The 23,048-nt window shown below is 34.8% G+C and overlaps 4 protein-coding genes across 4 annotated transcripts; 3 read left to right on the top strand and 1 right to left on the bottom strand.

Moving 5' to 3' along the window:
• Positions 1-287: 287 nt before the first annotated feature.
• Positions 288-3,182, top strand: LOC120340965 (uncharacterized). The gene is made up of 5 exons (XM_039409367.2): positions 288-431; positions 1,162-1,318; positions 1,446-1,541; positions 2,105-2,288; positions 2,647-3,182. Exons 1-5 carry the CDS (start codon positions 336-338, stop codon positions 2,891-2,893), a joined length of 780 nt encoding a protein of 259 aa, XP_039265301.2. The 5' UTR covers positions 288-335; the 3' UTR covers positions 2,894-3,182.
• A 2,320-nt stretch (positions 3,183-5,502) lies between these two features.
• LOC120341383 (ras-related protein Rab-8B-like) lies at positions 5,503-9,809 on the top strand. Its single transcript, XM_039409875.2, has 6 exons — positions 5,503-5,668; positions 6,526-6,586; positions 6,845-6,983; positions 8,028-8,117; positions 8,513-8,605; positions 8,919-9,809. The coding sequence occupies exons 1-6, from the start codon at positions 5,521-5,523 to the stop codon at positions 9,039-9,041; spliced, it is 654 nt and encodes a 217-aa protein (XP_039265809.2). The 5' UTR covers positions 5,503-5,520; the 3' UTR covers positions 9,042-9,809.
• Positions 9,810-12,483: 2,674 nt separating this feature from the next.
• Positions 12,484-15,182, top strand: LOC120341085 (uncharacterized). Its single transcript, XM_039409516.2, has 7 exons — positions 12,484-12,747; positions 12,839-12,913; positions 13,040-13,091; positions 13,174-13,257; positions 13,949-14,067; positions 14,250-14,359; positions 14,860-15,182. The coding sequence occupies exons 1-7, from the start codon at positions 12,556-12,558 to the stop codon at positions 15,041-15,043; spliced, it is 816 nt and encodes a 271-aa protein (XP_039265450.2). The 5' UTR covers positions 12,484-12,555; the 3' UTR covers positions 15,044-15,182.
• Positions 15,183-16,895: 1,713 nt separating this feature from the next.
• Positions 16,896-20,004, bottom strand: LOC120340970 (divergent protein kinase domain 2A-like). The gene is made up of 8 exons (XM_039409373.2): positions 19,595-20,004; positions 19,257-19,358; positions 18,938-19,183; positions 18,387-18,577; positions 17,909-18,055; positions 17,499-17,658; positions 17,268-17,392; positions 16,896-17,191 (listed from the first exon to the last, which is right to left on the bottom strand). Exons 1-8 carry the CDS (start codon positions 19,812-19,814, stop codon positions 16,964-16,966), a joined length of 1,419 nt encoding a protein of 472 aa, XP_039265307.2. The 5' UTR covers positions 19,815-20,004; the 3' UTR covers positions 16,896-16,963.
• Between the last annotated feature and the right edge of the window lie 3,044 nt (positions 20,005-23,048).

The following is a 23,048-nucleotide window of genomic DNA, read 5'->3' on the forward strand; positions in this document are numbered from 1 at the left end:
AAGATTTGTTTTCTTTAATCCTTGCTTGAATTGAATGCAATTGGGCAATCGAGACAAATTTATCAACCACCAGTGAATATGCACAAGACTAATTTATTCCATACAGCTGTTTTCCTATCTAATAAGCCATTTTCCCAGGCCATTTACGCAAACTCAGTTGAATGCTCTACGACCCGTCTGGCGCAAATAAATCGATTGATGTAAATTTGGAACAATCCATTTCCCATAAGGGTGAGAAAAATTTCACCACTCATATTTAATCAACAACAAACTTTTTCACGAAAACTGTATATATATTACCTAGTTCTGTATTTTTTGCGCAGTCCACTCACAAAATGGGATACTGTACAGTATATTTGTTCCTGTTCCTTGTTTGTACCGATACGCTGTATATGATACAAGCCGGTCAACAAATGGAGTTTTGTAACCAAGTAAGTAAATCTTTTCCATTTCAAGTATATATGATAAAACAATTATAATATAAAACAATATATATTATAGATCCAGAGATATATAAGTAAATACCGGTTAGAACCGAATTTGAAAAAGTGAAAGGGAGCATTGCTCAATTATCTGGTCACGAACTGGCGAGAGAAAAAGATGGAATAAATCTTTTCGCTCATATTTTGGAATTATATTACAATTTCTGAATGACAAGCTAGAAATCAGAATAAATCCGTCATGATCATGTCAAGCGTTAAGCACAAATGCGCATTATACTAATATTTCAGTGATGAAATTATCAGTGACAAATTTGATATACCACCGCAGTAATTTTATCGAACACAACTCATACATCCGGATACAAAAGTAGAGCATCAGTACTGGTATGATAAGAGCGAGTTTGCAGAAAAGATCAGCGGACAAGTGTAACAGAGTCTCCTTTAAATTAAAATAATAGAATCATGTGTGAAATATAGGGGGTCTGAGAGAAAGTTTGAAGAAAGTAACACAGCTCTCGCGATTTCTTCTGTCTTTGAGTACTGACATTTAAAATCAATCGATCCAATAGGTTCGAAAATAGAAAGATTTTTTCGACCAACAGTGATCACATCAACAATAACAAGAATTCAACAAAACAATTTATACCTACAATTAACATCTAGACAACAAGCTAGACAATTCTAATTAAAATTTTATGTTGTGTCATTTCGTTTTTAGGTCTGTCACTACGTCGGACAGCACTATGAAAACAAAGACTCAAATGGATCTGCAGCATTTGATAGAGTAGGGAAATCTGGTCCAAGAGGGCCACAAGGGCCACCTGGAAATGTGGATTATGGAATCATAAATGCCACGATTATGGGGAAATTTGAAGGTATAGTGGTTTGGAATATAAATCGAGGATTCCATAGAAATGTTTTATGTGAAAACGAACCATGTTTGGAATTCTAATATATATCATCAAAATATCTCTAATATTTTGTTTTGTTGATTTACACCAGATTTGGAAAGCAATGTGGAAAGGAAGCTTGCTAATATCGACTTTCTGGAACAAAAAACGGATGAAAATAAAGCCGAAATACAACGAATAAAAGCAGGTTTGTTTTGATATGTAATATGGTTAAGTAAAGAGCCGACCCGATCACTGACAAAAAAGAGTCTCTCGACTTTAGATGTGTGAAATCAGGCTTTATCGCGTTGTTGAATTGTTGCATCAAATTTGTAGCGCTTTGGTCAGTCACAATTCTTTCCAGGCTTAGAGCATTCTTGGAAACGCGTCATAAAAAGTGTTCAAATTCATAACATCAAATTTGGGCGCTCCCAAAGTATGTGCACCAAGATGGCGCACAACCTGAACGCTTACCTGGTACACATACTATGTTCAGGTTGTGCGCCATCTTGGTGCACATACTTCTGGAGGTCCCAAATTTAATTAGAGATAGTAAATGTGATGATGAAAAATGATAGAATTAGTGCTTGATGTTTGTATTTATTGTGCAACCAAATCAAATGTACTCAGAACTTCACGGAATAAATGCGCAATTCTTAACAACATAGGCAGAATCCAGTGGCATATATTCAGCCGCGAAGCATTATTTTAATGAACCACTTTAATAGGGTTTAGCTTATCTTTGATTCGAGTTATCTTTGATTTTCATAGAATTACAGCAGATGCAATCAAAAATCAACAACATGGAAGAATTAATGACTTGGCACAAATTTCTGAACGGCTATTATTACAAAGTGTACCACGATAAAGTTAACTATCGAACAGCTCGAGCAAATTGTCAACGCCGAAACGGAAACCTTGCTTCTACTGGAATAAGGGATTCCGCGATTCAAAGGTGAATTTTAATCAAAGAAGTGAACAGGAGTTTCAACAACAAATGTTTAAACTGTTCGATATTTCACGCTAATCATGAGTCGCGGCCTAACGATTTAAATAGGATATCAAAGTCATTGGTTCAGTCTTCGGAAGTTCTTCAATTTTATCAATTTCTATTGATTTTGGATCATACGTTTCCACAATTGTAGTTAAAAGCAATAGAGTGTAAAAATCAAAAGTATACGTTTTTCTAATTTTCTCAAAACTGCTTTTTTGTTTCAAGTATTGTTTCTTGGGCTAGCATCCAAGTTATAATAAAATATGATTTTAATACGAGCATTAAAAATGATTTACTAATTCTTACCCTTCAAATACAGTGAACTGATGCAACTGATAAAGACGTCGGGAGAAGATATCTGGATTGGTTTAGATGATATCGTTAGGGAAAACAGCTTCATTTGGGCTGATGGCATATCTTCAGGAAGCATTAACTGGGCTAATAATCAGCCTGATAATCGCGGCGGGGCAGAAGATTGCGTACACTACAGGCCGTCCTACGGATGGAAACTGAACGATGACCCATGTTCCAGCAGAAAAAAGTATATTTGTGAAAGAAGAGGGTAACTTTATATTACTGAAATTAATAAACAAAACGAGAAGATAGAATTCTGCTATTTGGAAACATTTTTCATACAGTTTTCTTCAATGTAACTGTATCATTGTCATAAATTGATTTTACGTTTTAACTTGTTGTCTCTGTATATTTCATTTGCATTTACTGGCGCTAAAAATGTTGGTATCGTTATTGCTTTCATGTTTTTGTATCAGCCATAAAATAGTCGATGAAGTAGTTATATTTTATAGATATGTAATTTCCCATTCATTTTTGCTAATTAAACATAATGTGACTGCTGTTGTTTAACTGTTCGAGTTTCCAGTGTAGTGAGTTTCTGGCAAGAGATAGAGCGACGACGTGCTTCAATATCTATGAACTTGATGATACCTTGACTTTTTTTCTTGGGCTAGAAATTCCACGAATGTCACATGATGTCTGAGACAGTCGAGTAATTTAAATTTATAATTAGTTGACATTGTATCAAAATAAAGTCATTTCATTAGCGCCGTTTTTTTTAATATTCTTAAACACGAATTCGTAAATTATATTAATAATATTAGACATTGTGAGCATTTTGAGAAACAATAGAAATCTCTGAATTTTGTTGTTATTTGCTTTATAACGATATCAAAATTCTTCATAAAGTCATGACAATTTATATAAATAGATAGGTTGATTTAAAATGTCAACCAATACAAATATTTGAATACCCACCTCATAAATTGTATATCTAGTCCTGGGCCAGAATGGTACGATAACCTATTCCGCTAGACCAGGGGTGGGCAATTAATTTCCTGAGTGGGCCGGATGCGGATAACAGACTTGGTTACTGGGCCGGATGATTAAAATTCAGTATGACCAGAAACGGTTATTTGCAAATACCTAGGGTCCTAGACACAATGATCAAAGGGCCGTTATTACAGGGGCTGGCGAATTACGGCAGCAGCGCAAAGAAAATTGATAGAAAAAAAAGCTTAACAGCTGGGCTAATGGGTTAGGATAACTTTAATAATAAAGATAGCACAATGTAACAATTGCGGTCATGATGACCGTATTTGATAAATAGATTATTCAAATCAAAGGGAATAAATGATGCGCATTCCTGTCATTTACGAACAAAATTACTGTAACTTGGGATTTAGGAGGCAAGTGTTATTTGATTGATTTTATTTTGTATCCAAAATAGGAAACGGAAATTCCAATGGCAACAGTCGTCGTGATTACCCATTTGTTGAAATTGTCGACTTTTTCATCGTTGATTGTTTTTCTGTTGCGCAAAATATTCAGTTTAAGACTATTACGAGAATTAAAAATATCTTGCCATATCAATTTAATATATAATATAATTAATTTAATTATATATTAAGAAAAGGAGCGATCTTGGTCATTTGATTAATTTGAGCCACTTAAGATTATTTTTAAGAAATCACCATTTGCAAAATTCCAAGGTCGGTCATAAAATCCCACGAGTACAATTCATTACGATAAAGTAAAAGCATACTATAGCCCAATTTCAGCACGAACAAGTGGGCCGGATAAAACACTAAAGTGGGCCGGATCCGGCCCGCGGGCCGTAATTTGCCCACCCCTGCGCTAGACATAACCCTGAATAATTTTTTAATTTTGATCAAACGTTCGCAAGTTGTGGTGGTCTCTAGAATCGAGCTTTGTATCGCTACGCGTGTGTGTATGAAAGTCGATCACCCATTTCACTTCTCAATATTTCATGGTTCAGTATCACCGTGTCCAAACTTCGTCACGGCGTGTGCTATAGAACAAGTAGAAAGAAGCGTGACATGTGAAATCCAATATGAAGTTTCAAACAACCACGAAATTTTTTTACAAGTACCGCGCAGAGCACAAAACAAAATCGGTTAGCAGTGTTTGTCAGAACAGAAAGTGAAATCAGACGAAGAAGTAGAGGGAAGGCAGAATATATGTTTAGCCACTTTCGACAGGTATCATACTACTACTACAAAATTACAAAAGTCTTCCCCATATCTAAATGCCTAACAGTAATCCAATAACAGTTCGGGATGGCAACATGTTCTGTCAAACATTGAGTCAAAATGTGAATCATGCTAGCCCCACGAATGTTTACCAAATCACGTTGCAGTTCTATGTTACAGCCGGCAGATTAAAAACGAGACAAATAGCAAATAAAAAGAGATGAAAAGCCATTAATTGGAGATTGTTAAGATGAATCAAACAGAAACATGACATGGAAAATTGCATATTATGTTAATGCCCTATTCCCTTCTTAAACTAAAAGCCAAAATACCAATACTAAATGAGCGCATAGAGAAAATGACATTCTAGATCTAACACATTCTAAAGCCGGTAGGCGTTTAGGATCTCCTCTGCTACATGAAGCGGCCCTCAATTCAGCAAACCGTTACCATCACGCAAATTTGCACCAGACGACAGCGTATTATTTAACGACAGTGACCATGACAAAACACATTGGCGCGGAATGTCCGAAGTTCATCATGGGTCGTTTCGGGTATTGATTTTCAGTCAGTGTAACGAGGTGTTCAACTAATATTTACTGCTCTAAGCCACCCATGCAATGAATGCAATCTCAAAATTATTTTCTGTTAACAAAATATTTTTAAGAATAAACGTAATTAACTGAATGGAAGAATCCGAGTTTAACAATCCGAATCCTTTAACAAAATGGATATGCAAATTGGCAATTATCGGTGACAGTGGTACAGGAAAGACAAGTATAATTCAAAGATATGTACAAAATACATTTTCCCCAAGCCATATTGCAACTATAGGTGAGTTCTAAATTCTGAAATAGATAATGTTGATAAATAATGTTGTTGTTGAGGCGACGTTTCGGTGAAAAAATAGTTTTTTCTCCTATTTTAGATTTTCATTACCCAAAGATGGAAGTAGTAGCCAGAAGGCTATCTCTATTATTTTTATTTTCACACCTCCTTCGAGTCTTCTGAGCTCCTATGTATCCCTCGGAAATTTACTACTTTATTCTAATTAATTTTGTCAAGCGTTACCGGCTGTTATTTGTTACGTTTTGTGAACTCTGGGCTCGGCCTTACCAGTACCGATAAGCTTGCTGCAAGTCATAACAGTCAGCATAATTTGTCAAAGTTTATAGAATATAGGCAGGACAATGCAAAAAATGCATATTCGAAACACGAATTTGGTCACGTAAGCAATTTCGCTTCAAAGTGTCGTCAAATATAATATTTCATTTCATCTTCATTCTCGACAAAATACGACGTATTTTACCTATTTTAATTTCTACAGCAAGCATAAGAATATTAATTTCCGATGAAATGTTGCACTTGTTAAGTTTGGAGTCGCATAGGCCAATTGAATGTCTCAATTAGTGAATTTTGCGTCACATTAACATCAACTGTCGTTTATAATAAGATATTTTTATACAAAATGAAGATCTTTGACGTAATCATTTGAGCATTTCTTGTTTAGAAAAGTATTGATAAGCAAAATTCTTGAAGTCGCATCTCCGCACATAAATATTAGAATACGCCTTTGGTGCTCACTCAACGTTTGAAAAGCATCAGTATGTTGAACGTCAGAGAATGGTGATTAGACCTTTTTTCTGCGCCACAATTATGGTTAACTCCATATTCCTTCTTGTTTTTTCCAGGTGTTGATTTCCAGGAGAAGAAAGTCAGGATTGCAAATCGCGTTATTAAAGTAAAAATTTGGTAAGATCTGGATTTATTTAACTTTAGTCACGTTTATTATTGTGCTTTTCCTTTCATAATACTGGGGATCAAAAGATAAAATGCGCGAATTCTGTTGATTTGTTTGTAGTGTGTCAATCTTTTGATTGTCCATTCTTTTCAGTACAATCATTTTTTAGGATAATTTTTTCTGGTCGTATTGAAAGTAGTCAGTTATTTCAAGTTATTTTAGAAAGAGGTTTATTTTAAATATTATTATAAGAACGATATTTTAATCAGGGACACGGCGGGTCAGGAACGGTTTCGGTCGCTAACAAAAGGTTACTATCGAGGTGCAAAGGGAATTTTAATTGTGTACGATATCACTGTTCGAAAATCGTTTGATCGCTTGGAAATGTGGGTGAGAAATGTGAAAAAGGTTGGTGTACTTTAGAAAAGAACCTTGCATTCCTGTTGATGAAGTTATATAAATGATTCATTAGATGTTCTTTTTTTAATCTGATATCTATTTTGATTTCTATTGTGAACGTCCTGAGTAGGTAGGCAGATTAGTGATGTTCGCTCTCGGGTTAACCGTTTAGTTCAAGCGCTTGCTGATTTTTTCAAACGCGCTGTAATTATCGACTACAGATTCAATATGTTCGAATACCCGAGCTTGTCCATGAAACTGATTTTTCTGTCCCATCCCATAGCAATTTATGCCTGTCCCATCCCATCCCACGGGATTCCCATTGGAATACAATATAATAAAAATTGTTAAATTTAAGTTTAGCGTCGACTAAATAGCACTACGTCGAAGAGACTCCACAACAACAAAATTCAGTGACCTAACTCTAAACTCATAACTATTATACATGTGTCCATCAACCCCTTCACAAAGTATATTGTTAAAGCTGAGTATATTCTGCTCTTTATAACTAACAAGACAGCTATGCTCAGATATATGGACACGAAATCCATAACCAAATGTTATAACATCAATTCCCCGGAAATCGTATTACTTGTCACATGGGAAATACAAATGTATGCTGTCCCATGCATCCCGTGGGATGTTTCCTTGGGACAAGACTGCGAATACCTGTACATCCAAATGTACTTTTTGCTCATTTTGAGCTTTTCCAGCACTGGAAGTAAAACTTCTTAAAATGGTTTCTATGCATTTCCAAGTTTAATATTAAGTTTCGTGCGATGGGTAAACAAACTTTATATTAGTATAAAGTTATTATACCAATACTTAATATTATATAAACAATTATATTAGTACAAATATTGATCAAATAAATAAAGAAGTTTAATCAGATTTCTTTTTAGATCATACTGTGAATACCTTTTCCATGTTGTTTATTCATACAAAATCCGTTAAAATAGATTAAAGTCTAAATATTAAAAAACATGTTGGCAAATAATTACTTTAAAAAAGATTATTTACGTTTTGAAACAAACATTCTTACCATTTTGACAGTGGGCAGATGAAAATACAATATGCATTATATTAGGGAACAAATGCGACAGGGAAGATTTCCGCGAGGTTTCTAAAGAGCATGGAGAAAACGTAAAATTAAATAATATTTAAATATATTTTATATTATAACAACACTGAAAATATATTACAGAAGATCGTTATTTTATCATAAATTTTTGGCACAAAAATATTCAACAAAGTAGTTCGAAAAAGTAAACAGTACCTGATTTAGTAGTACCTGAAGTTTATGAATTGAATTCTGACTGTGTTGAGTATACAAAATAATGAATTCTGATGTTAAATAACCGAAACAATTTTTCTATATATTTTGAGTGAACAATATCTCAAAGGAATATTTGTCAAAACACTCTTTTTTATTATATCATATTTAATTTTTTCCTGAAGACTACAACAATTCCACGCCACTTGTTTTTTTCCGTTGAGGATAGATTGTTGTCAAAATAACTGTCTCATTTTATATTCAGATAGCAAAGCAATACGACATGGAAACGAGTGCAAAGGATGCAATTAACATCAATGGAGCATTTCAATGTCTTATTGAAAATGTTATTGAAGAGGTTGGATTAGCCTTTTCAAAATTTGAAGCAAAAAAATAGTAATAGCAAGCGTGAAATTGTTTGAATAACCTCATTAATTAAAAGAATTGAGAAATATAAGAAACTAATGTATTTTTTACCCAAATCTGACAATTTTAAAACTTTGCTTCAGGAATTCCATCAATGAATAATAGTAGTTTTATTTGTAACATTTTTCTAGTGACATCAATAGCACAGACTAAAATTATTTCATTATATAAATTCTATAATCTATATAATATATATATATTCTCAAAACTTATAATTCACATTAATTTGTTTTCTCCATTTTCAGAATAAAGACAAAATTGCCGAATACAATGAAAAAAATGACAACGGTGTTTATGAAAATATCGAATTACGTGATACAACAACGCCGTCTCCCATACCTGCTAATAGAAAAAAATGTTGTGGATAAAACTGAAAAACATTCACAAAACTTTCGGCAATGAACGACAGTGACCGTAATATGGATTGTTTGCGATGATCTTTCTATATATTGAACTTCACTCCGTCACTTTTTTATTTGCTGTAGTAAGGTGTTTAAAATTTACTATATAGGTACACTCACTAGGTGACGCTGTGACGTGACCCATAATCAATCCTTCAATCATCAAAGCAATTGATTCAAATCATTATGATTTTCATAATTAATTTAAACAAACTGTCCCACACAAACTTTACTGTGACAAATCAATACACTGTTTGTGTTTTGTGACTTTATTAGATTATTATCCTTGGAAATTATAACAGCAAATAAGAATAAAGGCTTTAAATGATAAAAATCGAATTTAGTTGCACTATAACCATAAATACTGCATGAGCCGTGATGGATGTTTGTACAACCACATAGTTGCTGAATGTATAAACAACCGATCGCGTAGACACAGACATATATATTATAGGTTATTGGATGAGATAGGCTATTCATTTTTTTGAAAAATTTGTTGCAAACAATAAAAGGCAACCATTTCTGTTGAGTAAACCTAGCTACAACATACAAAGTGTTCTCACGAGGCTTCTAAAATTGAAAAAATGCAGCGTGAATTTAATTTGAATGTTTCGCTTTGCATGTATCACTTTTATGAAGATAACATGACACGATTCTAGGCTTTAGAACACCACTACCACAACTTAATACTGTAAACCAGTGATTTTCAACCTTTTTGTACCGCGGAACACTTTTTTTAATCTAAAATTGTGGCGGAACACCAAACAAGATTTTTGGAAATAAACTACATTATACAACCAACTGACATCGATCATTTCGGCATGAAATTATAATAACGAAATTAATAATATAGCTTGTCAACTTTGACACATTCCGATTCAGAGCTACAAGAGCTAAAGTACGGTACAAATAAATGTTTTTGCGAGATTGCTCATGAATACTATGATTAGTTAGAAACAGAAATGGTATTTAAATGTGAAATTTCTCAACGGCTATCAATTTCTCGCGTTTTTTTTTACGCAACAGGAGTCCAGAAGGCTGCAGGTCGATTCGGAAATTAATAGAAACATTGAAAATTGGCAACAAAGCGATTTTTACAGTTCAATCCCGTCATAATCGCTACTTTTTTTCCCCTTGAACGTTTTCCTATTACCGCCTTTGTTCTTGTGCGCAAGTATTAATTCTTGCCGATCGGCGGAGATCGAAGTTTCATATTTTGGTATAACTATATGCGTTCACATCGGCGACAGATGTTAATGACATGAGAGAGCGATTTTCAAATCCCTACTTAATTTTACTCTGATATTTATATTTTGCGCCGGCTTTGATCTAACTTATCGCCGTTTGCAAATTAAACGTCCCAGATTTAAGCGAATAATATTATCAGTATCGACAACGGGATGCACACATTTATTAGGACGATAATTGAGTTTCTTATGTTCCACATTGGTGTCAGTGTTATTTCCGAAATAAATCAATTAGATACTGTGATTAGATAAATCTGTGATTGCGTGAATCCTGAATGTTAATTTGAAAGCTGAAATAAAGGAATTTCTACGTGGTCATTAAGCGAGATGAAGAGCACTTCTTTAACGAAATCTTACATGCGCGACCTGATGCCAAAAATAGTGTAAACAATTTTGTGCCTAGTAGAAGGGAAGACGCTGATTAGAATTAATCACCTCAAGTTTTAACGTTTTCTTTTCCAACAAAACAATACCGCGACCATTATCATAGCTAAAATCGTTACCGAGAAATTCACAATTTTATTTACGCAATTCAACACTTCACATGACGATTTTAAGTTGATGCCACGCCCTAATTATTACTACAAGAAAAGCTACAAAATGCAACGAATGTAATCAACTCCGATGATGACTCCATTCATGGTCGAGTATAATGTTCACATTTTTGAATGGTCAAGAATGGAATGGAAGTCCATTGAAAGGGAATATGGCCTGTCATTTCTTCTCTGTTTACCCATTTTTTTACCGACTTTCCAAAACTCTGACTCGCCATTTTCAAATCGACGCTATTTATATTACTCGAATGACGTCATAATACTTCATAGAATAAATTTTTCGCGGAACACCTGGAGGTCTCTCGCGGAACAGCAGTGTTCCGCGGAACACCGGTTGAAAATCACTGATGTAAACAATAGCTGCCTCTGCAACACGCAAACAGTAAAGTACGCAGTACGACAAAACTAGGGTAAGTAAGAGTACATTGTATATCTAATAATTACAGGGTAAAGAAACACTTACACCACGATCACATAACATGTTGAAAGAGCATAACATATCGTATCAAGCGTTAAAGATCTAGGACAGGGCTCCCCAAGCAGCGCCCTCAAGATCCCCTGGAGACCACAGAGCAGCTCAGAGGGCCGAAAGAAAAGGCCTTCACTAGAAAACTTCGCATCAGTATTGCATAACCTCAGAGAGAGACTCAGAGATTTTATTTGTTAATGATCGGATAGTTGGATTATTAAAATTAACATGGTGAATAAATAAACTGTTAAAAATCCGTTGAATCAAAACTGTGTGATTATATTGAGAAGTGAGGCTAAATTGTTGATATTCTTTTAAAGAATTCCATGGATCGTGAAAACTTGAAGCTTCTGCGGCCAATAGTGATGTCACAATACGACGTGAGTTTTTGATAATCGAACTCCCCTCTACACGGTCCCGGTACGCCACTTTTTAAAAGTTTCAAAAAAGATGGATGACCTGGGGTCGAATTATATCTTCCACCCTCTCTACTGAAGTAACATTTACAATCTTTCAGATATCGCAATTTATAAAGGGGTATATATATACAATTGTTTAGCTTTAAGTTTGACTGTATTACAACACAAAGCGGTGGAAATGCAATAACATGAATAAATGAAAAATTGTTTCAAGGATTTGCATCATTGCGTCATTTTCGCGTAAACACGTCTTTGCTAAAATTTGTTTTTTACAGAAAGATTTTCACTTGCGCCATCGTTGTTCTCTGCAGAAAATAGCCAATCGGAAGTTGTATTGCCTTTTCAGGAAGTCAACTTCTTTTCCTTAAATAAACAGATATTGCGAAAACATTCTTACTATACCACTTCAACTAGAAAGAGCACGTCGTCAGTTCGCGCGACTTGTTTTCCAGTCGAGAAATATAAATGTAAAGTAAAAGACAAGTCGATTTTTATCAACTATTAGGAATGTGACTATAGTAGCACAAAATGTAAAAGCTAGAAACTTGTATAAACGGAAGAATATTCTTGAAAATAGGTCAATATCATTTTAGTTGGAAGTCTCTAAAAAGCTTATGTATGTAAGGTTATGTATCAGTGGCGCTGTTGCCTCCTGATCTATATTAGTTGCCTCATAATTAAAGTAAATCATAATAATCATTTTTTTTATTTCACAGAATACTAATTCTTCTTTTTTCATTGTATGGCTAGATTTTTGTGATAATTTGGGAAAAGAAAACACAAAAACAAAGCATGGTTGCCCCGAAACATTCTGAAAATGGCAGTGGTGTCGCCGAATACGAAATATATTTAACGCAAACAAAACCACAAAAAAAGAATACAAGCTATAATTCTACTATTTCATCAGTATCTTTATATTTGTTTGCCTTCATGATGGGATTTGGCATCATGGCGTTGTACACTCAGTTCGTGATTAAAACTCAGGTTAATATGCTATTCTTGGTTAATGTTTATGCTAAACTTGATTATGTTCTAGTGATATACTCATGTATTAAGTTATATTTTTTCTACCCAGGTAACAGTTCTAGTGAGAGCGATTGAAAAAGAGAAAGAGAATTTGGATCAAATGCAAGTTCAAGATGTCGAAGAGGTAGATAATACTGATAAATTTAGTTTGAAATTCATTTTAAATGTTCCAAACACTAAAATGTGACTAAAAATAGAGTAACTGCCTATTTACATATATACTTTTCTAACAATTAGTTTTTCACTGCAGAATATGAAACAAAATAGTGATATACTAAGAAGAGCAAAAAGGGAATGGACAAGTAAGAAAATCAATTTTTAAAACATTGGAATTAAATTTTTCGTCGAATTGTAGATTATTTGAAAGTTACTTTCACATTTTAGGTCAGTGGGATTATCCTGCAGCACATCTCATTGGGCACGCGGGGCCGAACGACCGAACTTACGGAAATCAGATACCGCAATACGGTAAGCTATCTACAAAATTCGTCTTGATTTACTGTGACTTTTAATGCCATTAGATACTTTCATTTCGATTTATTTTATTTTTGTGGTTACTTCATGCATCATTAGGATTTTCAATTTTTCAGCTTTGTGGGATTGAACCGATCCATTTAATATATGGTATTGGTGATTACCCAAAAACACAATAAACATATACAGGCGAGAACAGATAGTTAGTGGATAACAATGCGAATGTTTATGTATTGGATGCAGTTAAACAAACACAGCATACGTACATTCTAACTACATGCAACGTAATCCTTGTTTACCGAAAAGAGCTAAAATGCTGAGAATATGAATAATTGTTCGTATAAACTAAATTATTTTAAACCTAGTGGCCGAAATGCTTTTTAAGATATAACAACCTCTCTTTGTCCGGAAATGCCCTCTCTCTCTGTTTTTCCTTTGTCATTTATTATTCCACAAGATCTGAAATCACAAAGCCCGCTCATCGTAAATAAGTTGGGCATACATTGTCGAATCCGATGATATGCCTTATTTTGAAATATTAAACCACAAAATCGTCAACTAACTAAATATAGTTTTACGATTGTTTTGTGAGCGTTTTCAACCCAAAACCCATTTCCAAGTCATGTTGGAAATGTTTTTCAATTTGTGGATAAGGAAACATATTCAATGCTTTCAAATATTTTAGGTAACTTTTTTCGTTGGACTTTGGGACAAAATTCCTTCTCTCTTATGGAATTGGATGAGTCTGAAACTGGAACCTTGATTGTGGTCAACACAAGAGGATACTACATGGTGTATTCACAGGTTGCATGGAATTTTTATGGATGTTCATCAGGTTTAGACTCGGAATCTTTGGATTCTCGGCAATAACTACTTGGTTTCATCAAATGACTCATCTGTATTGTGGAAGAATTCCATAATCCTATTTTAACGCAGTTACTTATATATTCAGTTATATTAAATGTTACATTCATTGTTGTAAACAGGTCACCTATTCTGGACACGGATTGTTTAAAATTGGCCATGAAACCGTCAAAATAGCAGCTGGAAATGGAGACGAATCCGTACTTATGAAATCTCTGAATACACAGCAATTGTACGTAATTAAATTAAGGCTTTCGTGTGCAATATGTCAATATTTGCGAGTTTTTGGAATGTGATAGTATATGAGTAGTCACTACTGGAGTTTGACATACGGAAATTTCATTGTAGAAAACAAAACAATTGATTCTCTTAAAGTGAGCTCGTTTTTATTCGATTCTCCGAGACTTGAGATAACCACTAATTTCACGGCCTACTGAGTATGGGATAATCATATGTCCTGTTCGGCAGATAGTTTACAAAAACTTTAACCACACCTTCGTGGGTATGGTGATGGCTATCGTGGGTAGCCTACCTCTGGATTTGTTGAACTAAAGCTAAACTAACGCGCCAATGTATAAAAGACTACTAAGCATATGAATATGCATGAAAATATCATCGATAAAATTTTCGAAAATTTCATTTTTGTGAGGTACACTCTGTAAGTTTTTTGTCCAGAAGATTTGATAGGTTTTTATAATCTGTCTCAATGTATGCATTTAACTTCACACACAGATCAACAGCAAAAAGTGGAATACCAACTCTTTCAAGATCCTACGATTCGAATTACCATGCTGGAGTATTCTATTTGCATCCAGGTGACAAAGTCGGAGTGAAACCGTGGAATTATGGCCGAAATCACACATACGCGTCTCAAGGAGTAGGATTATACTTCGGCATGGCATTTCTTCACCATTAATGTGTAATTTGAAAGTGAAGAAATAACATGTGTGGATAAATTGTCGGAACTAGAACAGACTAGAATGTAAAAATAAAGCACGATTCTGCTTCCCATAAATCTTGCTACTTCGAACAAATTGGATGAACATCATACAATCCCGACTTCAAATCCCGAGTTCAGTTTGAAGGAATTGACTCCGATTGAAACTCCACGTGCTGAGAATAACCAAACGTTCAAAACAAAAACTGGCGCATGCAGACTTTAGTTTACCGTTGAGAATTCTTTGTCTACAGCAACTCCAGGGATTCAAAATTAACTTATGATTTGATTTCCGACTCCGGGGAGTTCGAAAATACGACTCCTGCTCAGACTCTAATATTGATACAACAAACCAAACTGCAAATCCAGACGCCGACGCTGCAGTCCTGTAAATGTGTCAGGCCCAACGTCCGGTGCCATATTTCCTCATGTAGCCTACTTGTTAAACTCTTGTCTCGTTTGAGGTGGCTTTGACTTTGTTACCTACCTAGGGTTACCTTTCTGTTGGTTGGCACTTTACATTTTCTTTGTCTATAATACTAATCACACTTACGTTATTTGTAATAAATTATGTACAAATACCATTTAGTGTTTGAATCTCGGGGGCTTTGCTACTGATTGTGCATCCCGAATTTACATTTGAACTGCTCTAAAACTTAATATTTTGATCTAACAATTGTGAGGTGGGTAAAAAAATAATCAGTCGAAAAGTTTTCTCTTTATACAAGTTTGCTCAGAGCAAGATATTAAACTCCAAACTGAAGAGGAAAGAGTAATGGTAGAATAGTTACACGCACCACTGTCGCGCTAAAAGACGTATAAGTTTATCCTTCTAACATATATCAGTATATAACGTTTGGATCAAGACTGGAAACAATTGAGGTAAACCAATTTCAGGATTCTCAAAGTCCACTAGACTGTCCAACTAACAATTGAGGTAAACCAATTTTAGGATTCTCAAAGTCCACTAGACATAATGTGATAGGCCCAACGGAGCCCTCATTACAGACTTTGCTAAAGGATCTTACTCACAACACAGAATTGACTCAATCACGGAGATCCAGGACAATTTGTATTTGTTTTGTTACCAGAGTCAACGAATGGGTAAATCCACCATGGGATGATATTGATAACATGCATCATATATATAGTTTTTCTGTGAGAAGCCCTAGTGATTCGAGATGTTCTTCAATATTTGTGTTAAGCGATATTTACCGAGATAGTAATGTACAAAACAAAAACAGTGACGAGAATAGAAATTGTTAGCCATGGCTTATCGTAAATAAATGACGACAAGTAGGCTAGCTCCAATTCTTGAAATGTTCCGGATGTGCAGTGAAATGGGGATTATTTAATTAGTCGTAAAAGACAAGATGGGGGGTTAAGGGTAAGCGAAATCATCAGGATTAGTTAAGAATTAGATTGAGATTATTAGGATAGGACTTCGGAAAGAAGACAATCATTAGACGTGATGATAAAATAAGGATAAATAAGGTTGCGGTTGAATTGAATCATTGCCTACTAGGTATGTGTCTGTTGGTCTTGTCTGTTTGGTGCGATGCCTCAGAATGCTAACAATTTTTAAACAAAGTCTATAAAAATATTCGAAGCAAGTAAGTTTAGTTCAGATGAATAATTAAGGAATATTTAGTAATAACGTAGGTAAAAACGACGTAAATACATTCACTATTTGCGACCAACATAGGTTTTCATGCTAAATCACAACCGACGATTGAAAAATCACAAGAGTGAATTTTTTTTTATTTTGCAAAATTTAAAGCACGCCTATTTTAGAAACTGTCTTCTCCATCGCAATTGTGACCTTGCACACTTTCACAACTGACTCTAATTTCTTCTTTTTGACACAAATAGTATGTTTTCAATAATTTGGTTGTCATTCTAGGCAACTTCTTGCCAAGGAATGTGATATATTTCACCAGATTCATCCATGCTTTGACATTCTGGAAATCGATATGGGACTTCTTCCGAACATGGACGAACACTCAAAAACAGTTTGTTAATATTTTTGGCCATATCGATATTATCACCAGCAAAGAACTTTGATCCTGGCATAGGCGAACGGTTCGAACAAACGTCGAGTAATGCTGTCAGCAGACTTACAAAAGCCTGAAGAATATAATTAAGTAAATTAAAAACGATAAAACCTGAAGAAAGCTTAATTTATCACCCAATTAAAACAGACCACGGATTCCTCAGGGTCATGGAGAAGACCAATACTGTTGTTTTTGGAAAACAATATACCACAAACAAAAACTATGTTGAGATCGTGTCGTACATTTTTGCAATCATCATTTACATCTTCGTTATCTGAATGAAAATAAAAGCAAAAAAATACTGTGAGAATTGTTTGGAGATAAAGGAAACGAAAGGTTTGAAAAAATGAATTGCGCAAAAAACAATCTAACTTTCTTACTCGGTTTACTTTCAGCAATATCAATCACAGTGACATCATCGGAATTTACTATTTTAAGTTTTCCTTCTCTTGAAATAACAAAATCGTTGAGTGAGAGTTTATCAATTAAAAACAAATATTTATCATCACTATGTAAAAGTTGTAACGCCATTTCCATCAGCTGAAAAAAAATGAAAATGGAACTTATTTATGATCATAATTCTTTTCTGATGAAACTTTATATGTTCTTCTACTTTCACTTTACTTCCATGCTGTTTTAGTACCATAGATATAACAGCTTGATATGTCGGACGCTATATTTATCTTGTTTCACGGCATAGTTTTCCATTTTTTCCTCCAGTAGTCATACATCATTGTATATTGTACACTTCGTAAAAGTTAGTAAATCTTGACATATAAATTAATAGTACCTGAGCCGCCAAATCTAACCGTAGTTTCCAAGGTAGATTGTGTGCCTCCGCCAGTGTCATAGTACCCATTTCAGCATGAATTGCAATTCTTCCACACGTTCCGTATGTTAATCCAAATGGCCAACCTTCGTTTGATGGGAATGCATCCTTCCAAGAAAACATTAGGGCCTTTTAGTGAAACATATTTCACTGTATTCTTTTTAAATTGATATCACAAACTAGGCCAGATTAAATTTCTTACTGCTTAGATGCTACACCATCGTTAAATGTTGTGTTCGTCAAATAATAACACAAGCTGGATAATGCTAATATAGCTATTAAATATCCAGCCAAAACCTATATTTTAGATTTTACCAAATACCAGCTTTTCAATTGAAAAATACACAAATTAGTATAATTTTCCAATCAATCAGAAGCTCGTCAAATATACTGTAATTTTGCATTACTTGACGGACAGAAAAGTTTGAACCTGGTTTACCTGCATCCAAGAACCCGTGGCAAATCTCAATTTAAAAAGTAGCGAAGCTTTATCAGCGTAAGTTAAGTCCTGTAGCGTCATTCGTCCATTTCTTTTGGATGAAGTTCTACGAACGATGCGGTTTACCAGTCTCTGTGTTGCACATTTTAATGGAGGGGAAAAATCTCGTATTAATTCTGCCTTCAAGATACCTTAGAAATATTAAAATAATTTAACTATTGGTATATAATTGGTACAAAAGGTATTTATCACAACTCAACACAATTTTTTTTTTAAATGTTCGTAACATTCGGAGGTTCGGTAATATTTTAATTACTCAACAGATATATACTTTAATATAGTGTCTGTAACACTATCTTTCTGTAATTTAATGATTCTTCCGCTTTTCTACAGTATCAACAAGATGGCGCACTTTGTTGTTCTCTGAGAGATATATCTCACAATCGCTTTATCGTTTGAAAGTCTAATCTTTGTCTAATCAAAAAGTAAAATTGCAAAAAATACTGCTTTTAATTATTTCTTATCGAAAATAAATAAGTACGAAAACTAACCTTTTGAACGGAGTATCCTTTTAAGTATTGGCCAATCATGAATTGTATCATTAATTCTACACTTGTTTTCTCCCAATAAATTTTGACAAACTGTTGTTCGAAATGCACCTAAGCTTCCTCCTATGTCCATATTATTGGTGTCGTATTTTACTGATTCAGACTCGAGCAAACGTATCGTACAATTCTTTCGTCTAAATTCAAGGTGCCTATTGACAAGAACTCCGCGAAATATTGTCCATGATTTATCTAAAATTAGTTGAGTAATTAGTTACGTAGTTTATAAAAATATTTGCTGAGGCTGTTAATATACAACTCTTACATTTCCATGGCGGTGTTGTCTTGTCAATTTTAAGAAATCCATCATAAATATCATCACACATTGTCTTCCCCATGCAAGGAAATTGTCCACATTCACCAGTACCTTATTAATTGAATTAGAAAATTATTGCGAAGAACAAATAGGATATACACCGAGCTGGGTACATGTAAAAGTGAAGAATGATATATTTAAATGATAGCGAGATTCGGAATAAGATTGAATGTTGTTCCCAAATTTTGCCCACTGCAAGTATATATATGTCATCATGCTGCCGCACAGCAACGTTCTGTAAGTTAATAATAAAAAATCGGAAGAATACAAATAATGATGTCACTCACTGGTAAACTGTGAATCAGAAGGAAACGTTGTTGTATCTTTGCTGGCGACATGAATCCGGGAGACAAATATGATAAATAGAATGCTTAAAAATAATGACAAGCTCATGTATGCTGTGCACTTTTCACGGTTGACCATTTTTTCGATTTTATAAAATGCATCTCGCGTTTGAAGTATCATAAAACGCCTGGCATGAACAAAATGCATTTTCTGTTTTATCATTGAGTCCAGACAAAAGGTTGTCCAACTTCTTTCTCAAAATGTCGAAAATTTCTGTCACCCAATTCCATACAATTGACAATTGAAAACTGTTAAAAAATGCAGAAGCAATACCAAAATATGATTATCTACGATACTGAAGCTTTTCAATATCTATTCAGTCAAACTTGTCATATCCTGAGCGCGTGGAAATGATGCGTTTCACAAGTTCTAAAACGTAACTGTCTGCATTTTCCGCACAAAAAAAAACATTGAACACCGTATATACGCTGATTTTAAACTAACGAAAAATTAACTGTTTTTACAGTAGCGTAATGAATACGGCCTATATTGGTAAAGTAATAGGAAATCAATTCGGCTGATGAATTTCCGTGACGGTGTCCACCATGAGCAGTTATTGACGCTGTTATGTTAACAAACTGCAAAAATTGTTCGATGTAACAACACAGAGAAATTGAAATGCTGGTGTAATCTGTCAAAATGGATTTTGAATTGTATAGAATGTTTATCAACAAGCGCGGTCTCGCGCAAGCCAATGCATTTAGTATAGGAATCAGGCATCATATTGGACATTGGATTCATATTTATTTCGTATTTTTCAATATTTTTAGGTTTACCTGAGATGATACTAAATCTGTCGGCTAGATCCATAAATAAGCCAAATTGGGAAAATTCCTCTAAGATCGCGGCACTTCGCACTCTCGAAAACGAGAGTTGGGTGGTGTAAGATTATAAGCACCAATACACAATATTCACCATATTGACAGTAAGGACGTTCCATGACATTGTGTTCGTTTGAATATATAGCAAAATTATTAGTTCTAATATGTATTAAATCCGATAAAACACTTCGTGAGTTCAAAAATAAGTTTGATCGAAGATGTAATGTTGTCACAAGGCCGATAAATTAACAATAGTTGAAGACACCTAAATTAACATTCTGTACGATGGCTGACTGTGCAGTATAGTGATTTTCAACCAGTGTTCCGCCAGAATAGTCCAGAGGTTCCGCCAGATTTTACTAAAATTCGAAAGTCTATATTATTATATGTTTATTGTTTAATTAAGAATAATCAGATACATCAGGTTTGTCACTATTCTAGACATGCCACACTCTGAAAATAATTTTGCATTGCAATCATCAGGTTTGATTATATACATATATATATATATATAGTTTGTACAGATCAGACAATAATAAAAATCATCCAAACAGGTGTTCCTCGGGGCATTAGAATGTTTCATTGGCATTCTGCCACATTTAAAAGGTTGACAACAACTGGTGTAGTCGGACCCCGGAGTTGCGGTTTACCGTTTTCTGCTGGGATCCGCCAAATTTTCATTTTTCCTCGAGTAGAGTAATACTCTAGTCAAGTGTCACCCGTCATTAAGAAGTTTAAGAGTCTAGTTCTATTAAATTAAGTTTCGGTCGAATGTTTCAAATGAAAAGAAACAGATTAAGAGTGGGGCCCTCTACATTGTATAAGTGAGATATATTAGCCAAACATAGTGTACCGTCAATAAGGGCAGAAAGTTTGAAATGGCGTCACGTCACTTGAAGGCTAAAACCTCCCACAACCGGACAACAGTCAAAACCAATAGTGTCTAGTCTCTAGTGCCTAAACCGTGCTTCCGTAGTATGTGAACCAAGATGGCGGACACCGGAACGTAGTAGCCTATGCGTACCAGGCTAGAGTTAGTCCAAAATTTTATTCCAATTTTCCTTATTTTAGTTCCATTACGAGTTTGGGGACTAGCCGAGTGACTCCCGTAGTATTTGTACCTGAAATTATGGCCTAATCCTAACCTGGTACGCATACTACGTTCCGGTGTCCGCCATATTGGTTCACATACTACGGGAGTACCCCTTAACCAGCGTCTCTTAAACTGTGTGCGAGAGATCTCAGGTGTGCCGCGGATTTTTTTCGAATTCTATAAAATAAGCTATTTGTATTACACATAGGCATGCGGGCAAGCGTTTGAGACTCGAGTGCGCACTATCATTAGATCAGCAATAACACGAAAAAATGGCGAATTTTTTTCCTAGGGATGTTTCCCCGATCATCGACTTCCTTGTTTATTTTGTAACATTGGCCAATCAGCAAGATGCAAAACGTGACGTAACAATGGACCTTTTCGCTCAGACACATTCGTCACTCGGACAGATTTTCAGCCGTGGTTTCAAACAATATCTCGTTTTCGCGATTTTACATTTTATTCGTTAGTTTTTGGTCGTGATTCCGAAATTCAAAAAATTACTCAAATAAGTCAATCATTATTTTGCTTTTTAGGAGTTTCAGTTTAATTGCAGTAATAAAAAATTGTCTAGACATAGTTGTGATAAAATAGGCTAAAATTCTCTACCGGTACGCAGCGTCTTCTGTGAAGGATGCACACGTGGCGCGTGCTTTCGGCGAAACTGTTGCTGTGTACGTTTCTCGTACTAAAATGAACGTCTAACGTGCATTTTGCGCTAATAGTACAAGTGATATTTACTGCTTACATGTGGATATTTATGACAGCAATTGTTTTGCTAACAGCTAAACTCATGATAGTTGCCTAGAAATATTGTATAGCCTATTTGTTTTGCTATGATGTTCTTGCTCTATATTCTGCGATGGTGACCGTACATTTGAACCCATGTACATTTGAACCCATGCGTATATCCACGGGTTCAATCTATATGCGGGTGCTAAAACCCATGGGTTAGGGTTAGTATGGGTTCAACTATCCGTGAAACAAAAAAAATTCCATAGGTGCAATAGCATACAGGTGCAATTGTCATGGGTTCAAATGTACGCGGGTTCAAATGTAATGGAATCTTCTGCGATATATATAGAATTTAATATTCAAGACTTCAGAAATGTAGAATCCATATTGTTGAATAAATTGAATGGATTTCCCAACTTTTGGAAATTTATTGTATTGCATTGACAAAAATATTTGTCCGGCCCGTTTCAACACCGTTTGAGTCATACCTGGCCCGCGGTCAAAAAAGTTTGGTGACCCCTGCATTAGGTAAACGATAATATGTAGTATGGGTGATTGTCACGATATATTTCTATTGGATTATGTTGTATTTGTAAACAAGACGTCCACTTTCCACCATGTTGACGTGCGCGCTCAGTTAGGCTAACAGGGAAACAAGTTTTGACTATCTGCCCACAAATCCTATCCAATCACCGGTGCAAAAGCCATCAAAATAATCTTGCCATTTTCATCTTCATAGCTGTGTGA

Source organism: Styela clava, chromosome 14 (assembly GCF_964204865.1).
Source record: "Styela clava chromosome 14, kaStyClav1.hap1.2, whole genome shotgun sequence".
NCBI classification, from domain to species: domain Eukaryota; kingdom Metazoa; phylum Chordata; class Ascidiacea; order Stolidobranchia; family Styelidae; genus Styela; species Styela clava.

What these genes read in the sequence shown, in the direction of transcription:
- LOC120341085 (XM_039409516.2), top strand. Translation starts at nt 12,556, where the DNA reads ATGGTTGCCCCGAAACATTCTGAAAATGGCAGTGGTGTCGCCGAATAC. An exon ending in AGTTCGTGATTAAAACTCAG is followed by an intron (nt 12,748 to 12,838) that starts GTTAATATGCTA and finishes TTTTCTACCCAG; the next exon opens with GTAACAGTTCTAGTGAGAGC. An exon ending in AAATCAGATACCGCAATACG is followed by an intron (nt 13,258 to 13,948) that starts GTAAGCTATCTA and finishes CAAATATTTTAG; the next exon opens with GTAACTTTTTTCGTTGGACT.
- LOC120340965 (XM_039409367.2), top strand. Translation starts at nt 336, where the DNA reads ATGGGATACTGTACAGTATATTTGTTCCTGTTCCTTGTTTGTACCGAT. An exon ending in AAATGGAGTTTTGTAACCAA is followed by an intron (nt 432 to 1,161) that starts GTAAGTAAATCT and finishes TTTCGTTTTTAG; the next exon opens with GTCTGTCACTACGTCGGACA. An exon ending in GATTATGGGGAAATTTGAAG is followed by an intron (nt 1,319 to 1,445) that starts GTATAGTGGTTT and finishes GATTTACACCAG; the next exon opens with ATTTGGAAAGCAATGTGGAA.
- LOC120340970 (XM_039409373.2), bottom strand. Translation starts at nt 19,814, where the DNA reads ATGATAAAACAGAAAATGCATTTTGTTCATGCCAGGCGTTTTATGATA. An exon ending in GGTTAGATTTGGCGGCTCAG is followed by an intron (nt 17,659 to 17,908) that starts GTACTATTAATT and finishes ATTTTTTTTCAG; the next exon opens with CTGATGGAAATGGCGTTACA. An exon ending in ATGACCCTGAGGAATCCGTG is followed by an intron (nt 17,192 to 17,267) that starts GTCTGTTTTAAT and finishes TATATTCTTCAG; the next exon opens with GCTTTTGTAAGTCTGCTGAC.
- LOC120341383 (XM_039409875.2), top strand. Translation starts at nt 5,521, where the DNA reads ATGGAAGAATCCGAGTTTAACAATCCGAATCCTTTAACAAAATGGATA. An exon ending in AAGCCATATTGCAACTATAG is followed by an intron (nt 5,669 to 6,525) that starts GTGAGTTCTAAA and finishes TGTTTTTTCCAG; the next exon opens with GTGTTGATTTCCAGGAGAAG. An exon ending in TTGAAAATGTTATTGAAGAG is followed by an intron (nt 8,606 to 8,918) that starts GTTGGATTAGCC and finishes CTCCATTTTCAG; the next exon opens with AATAAAGACAAAATTGCCGA.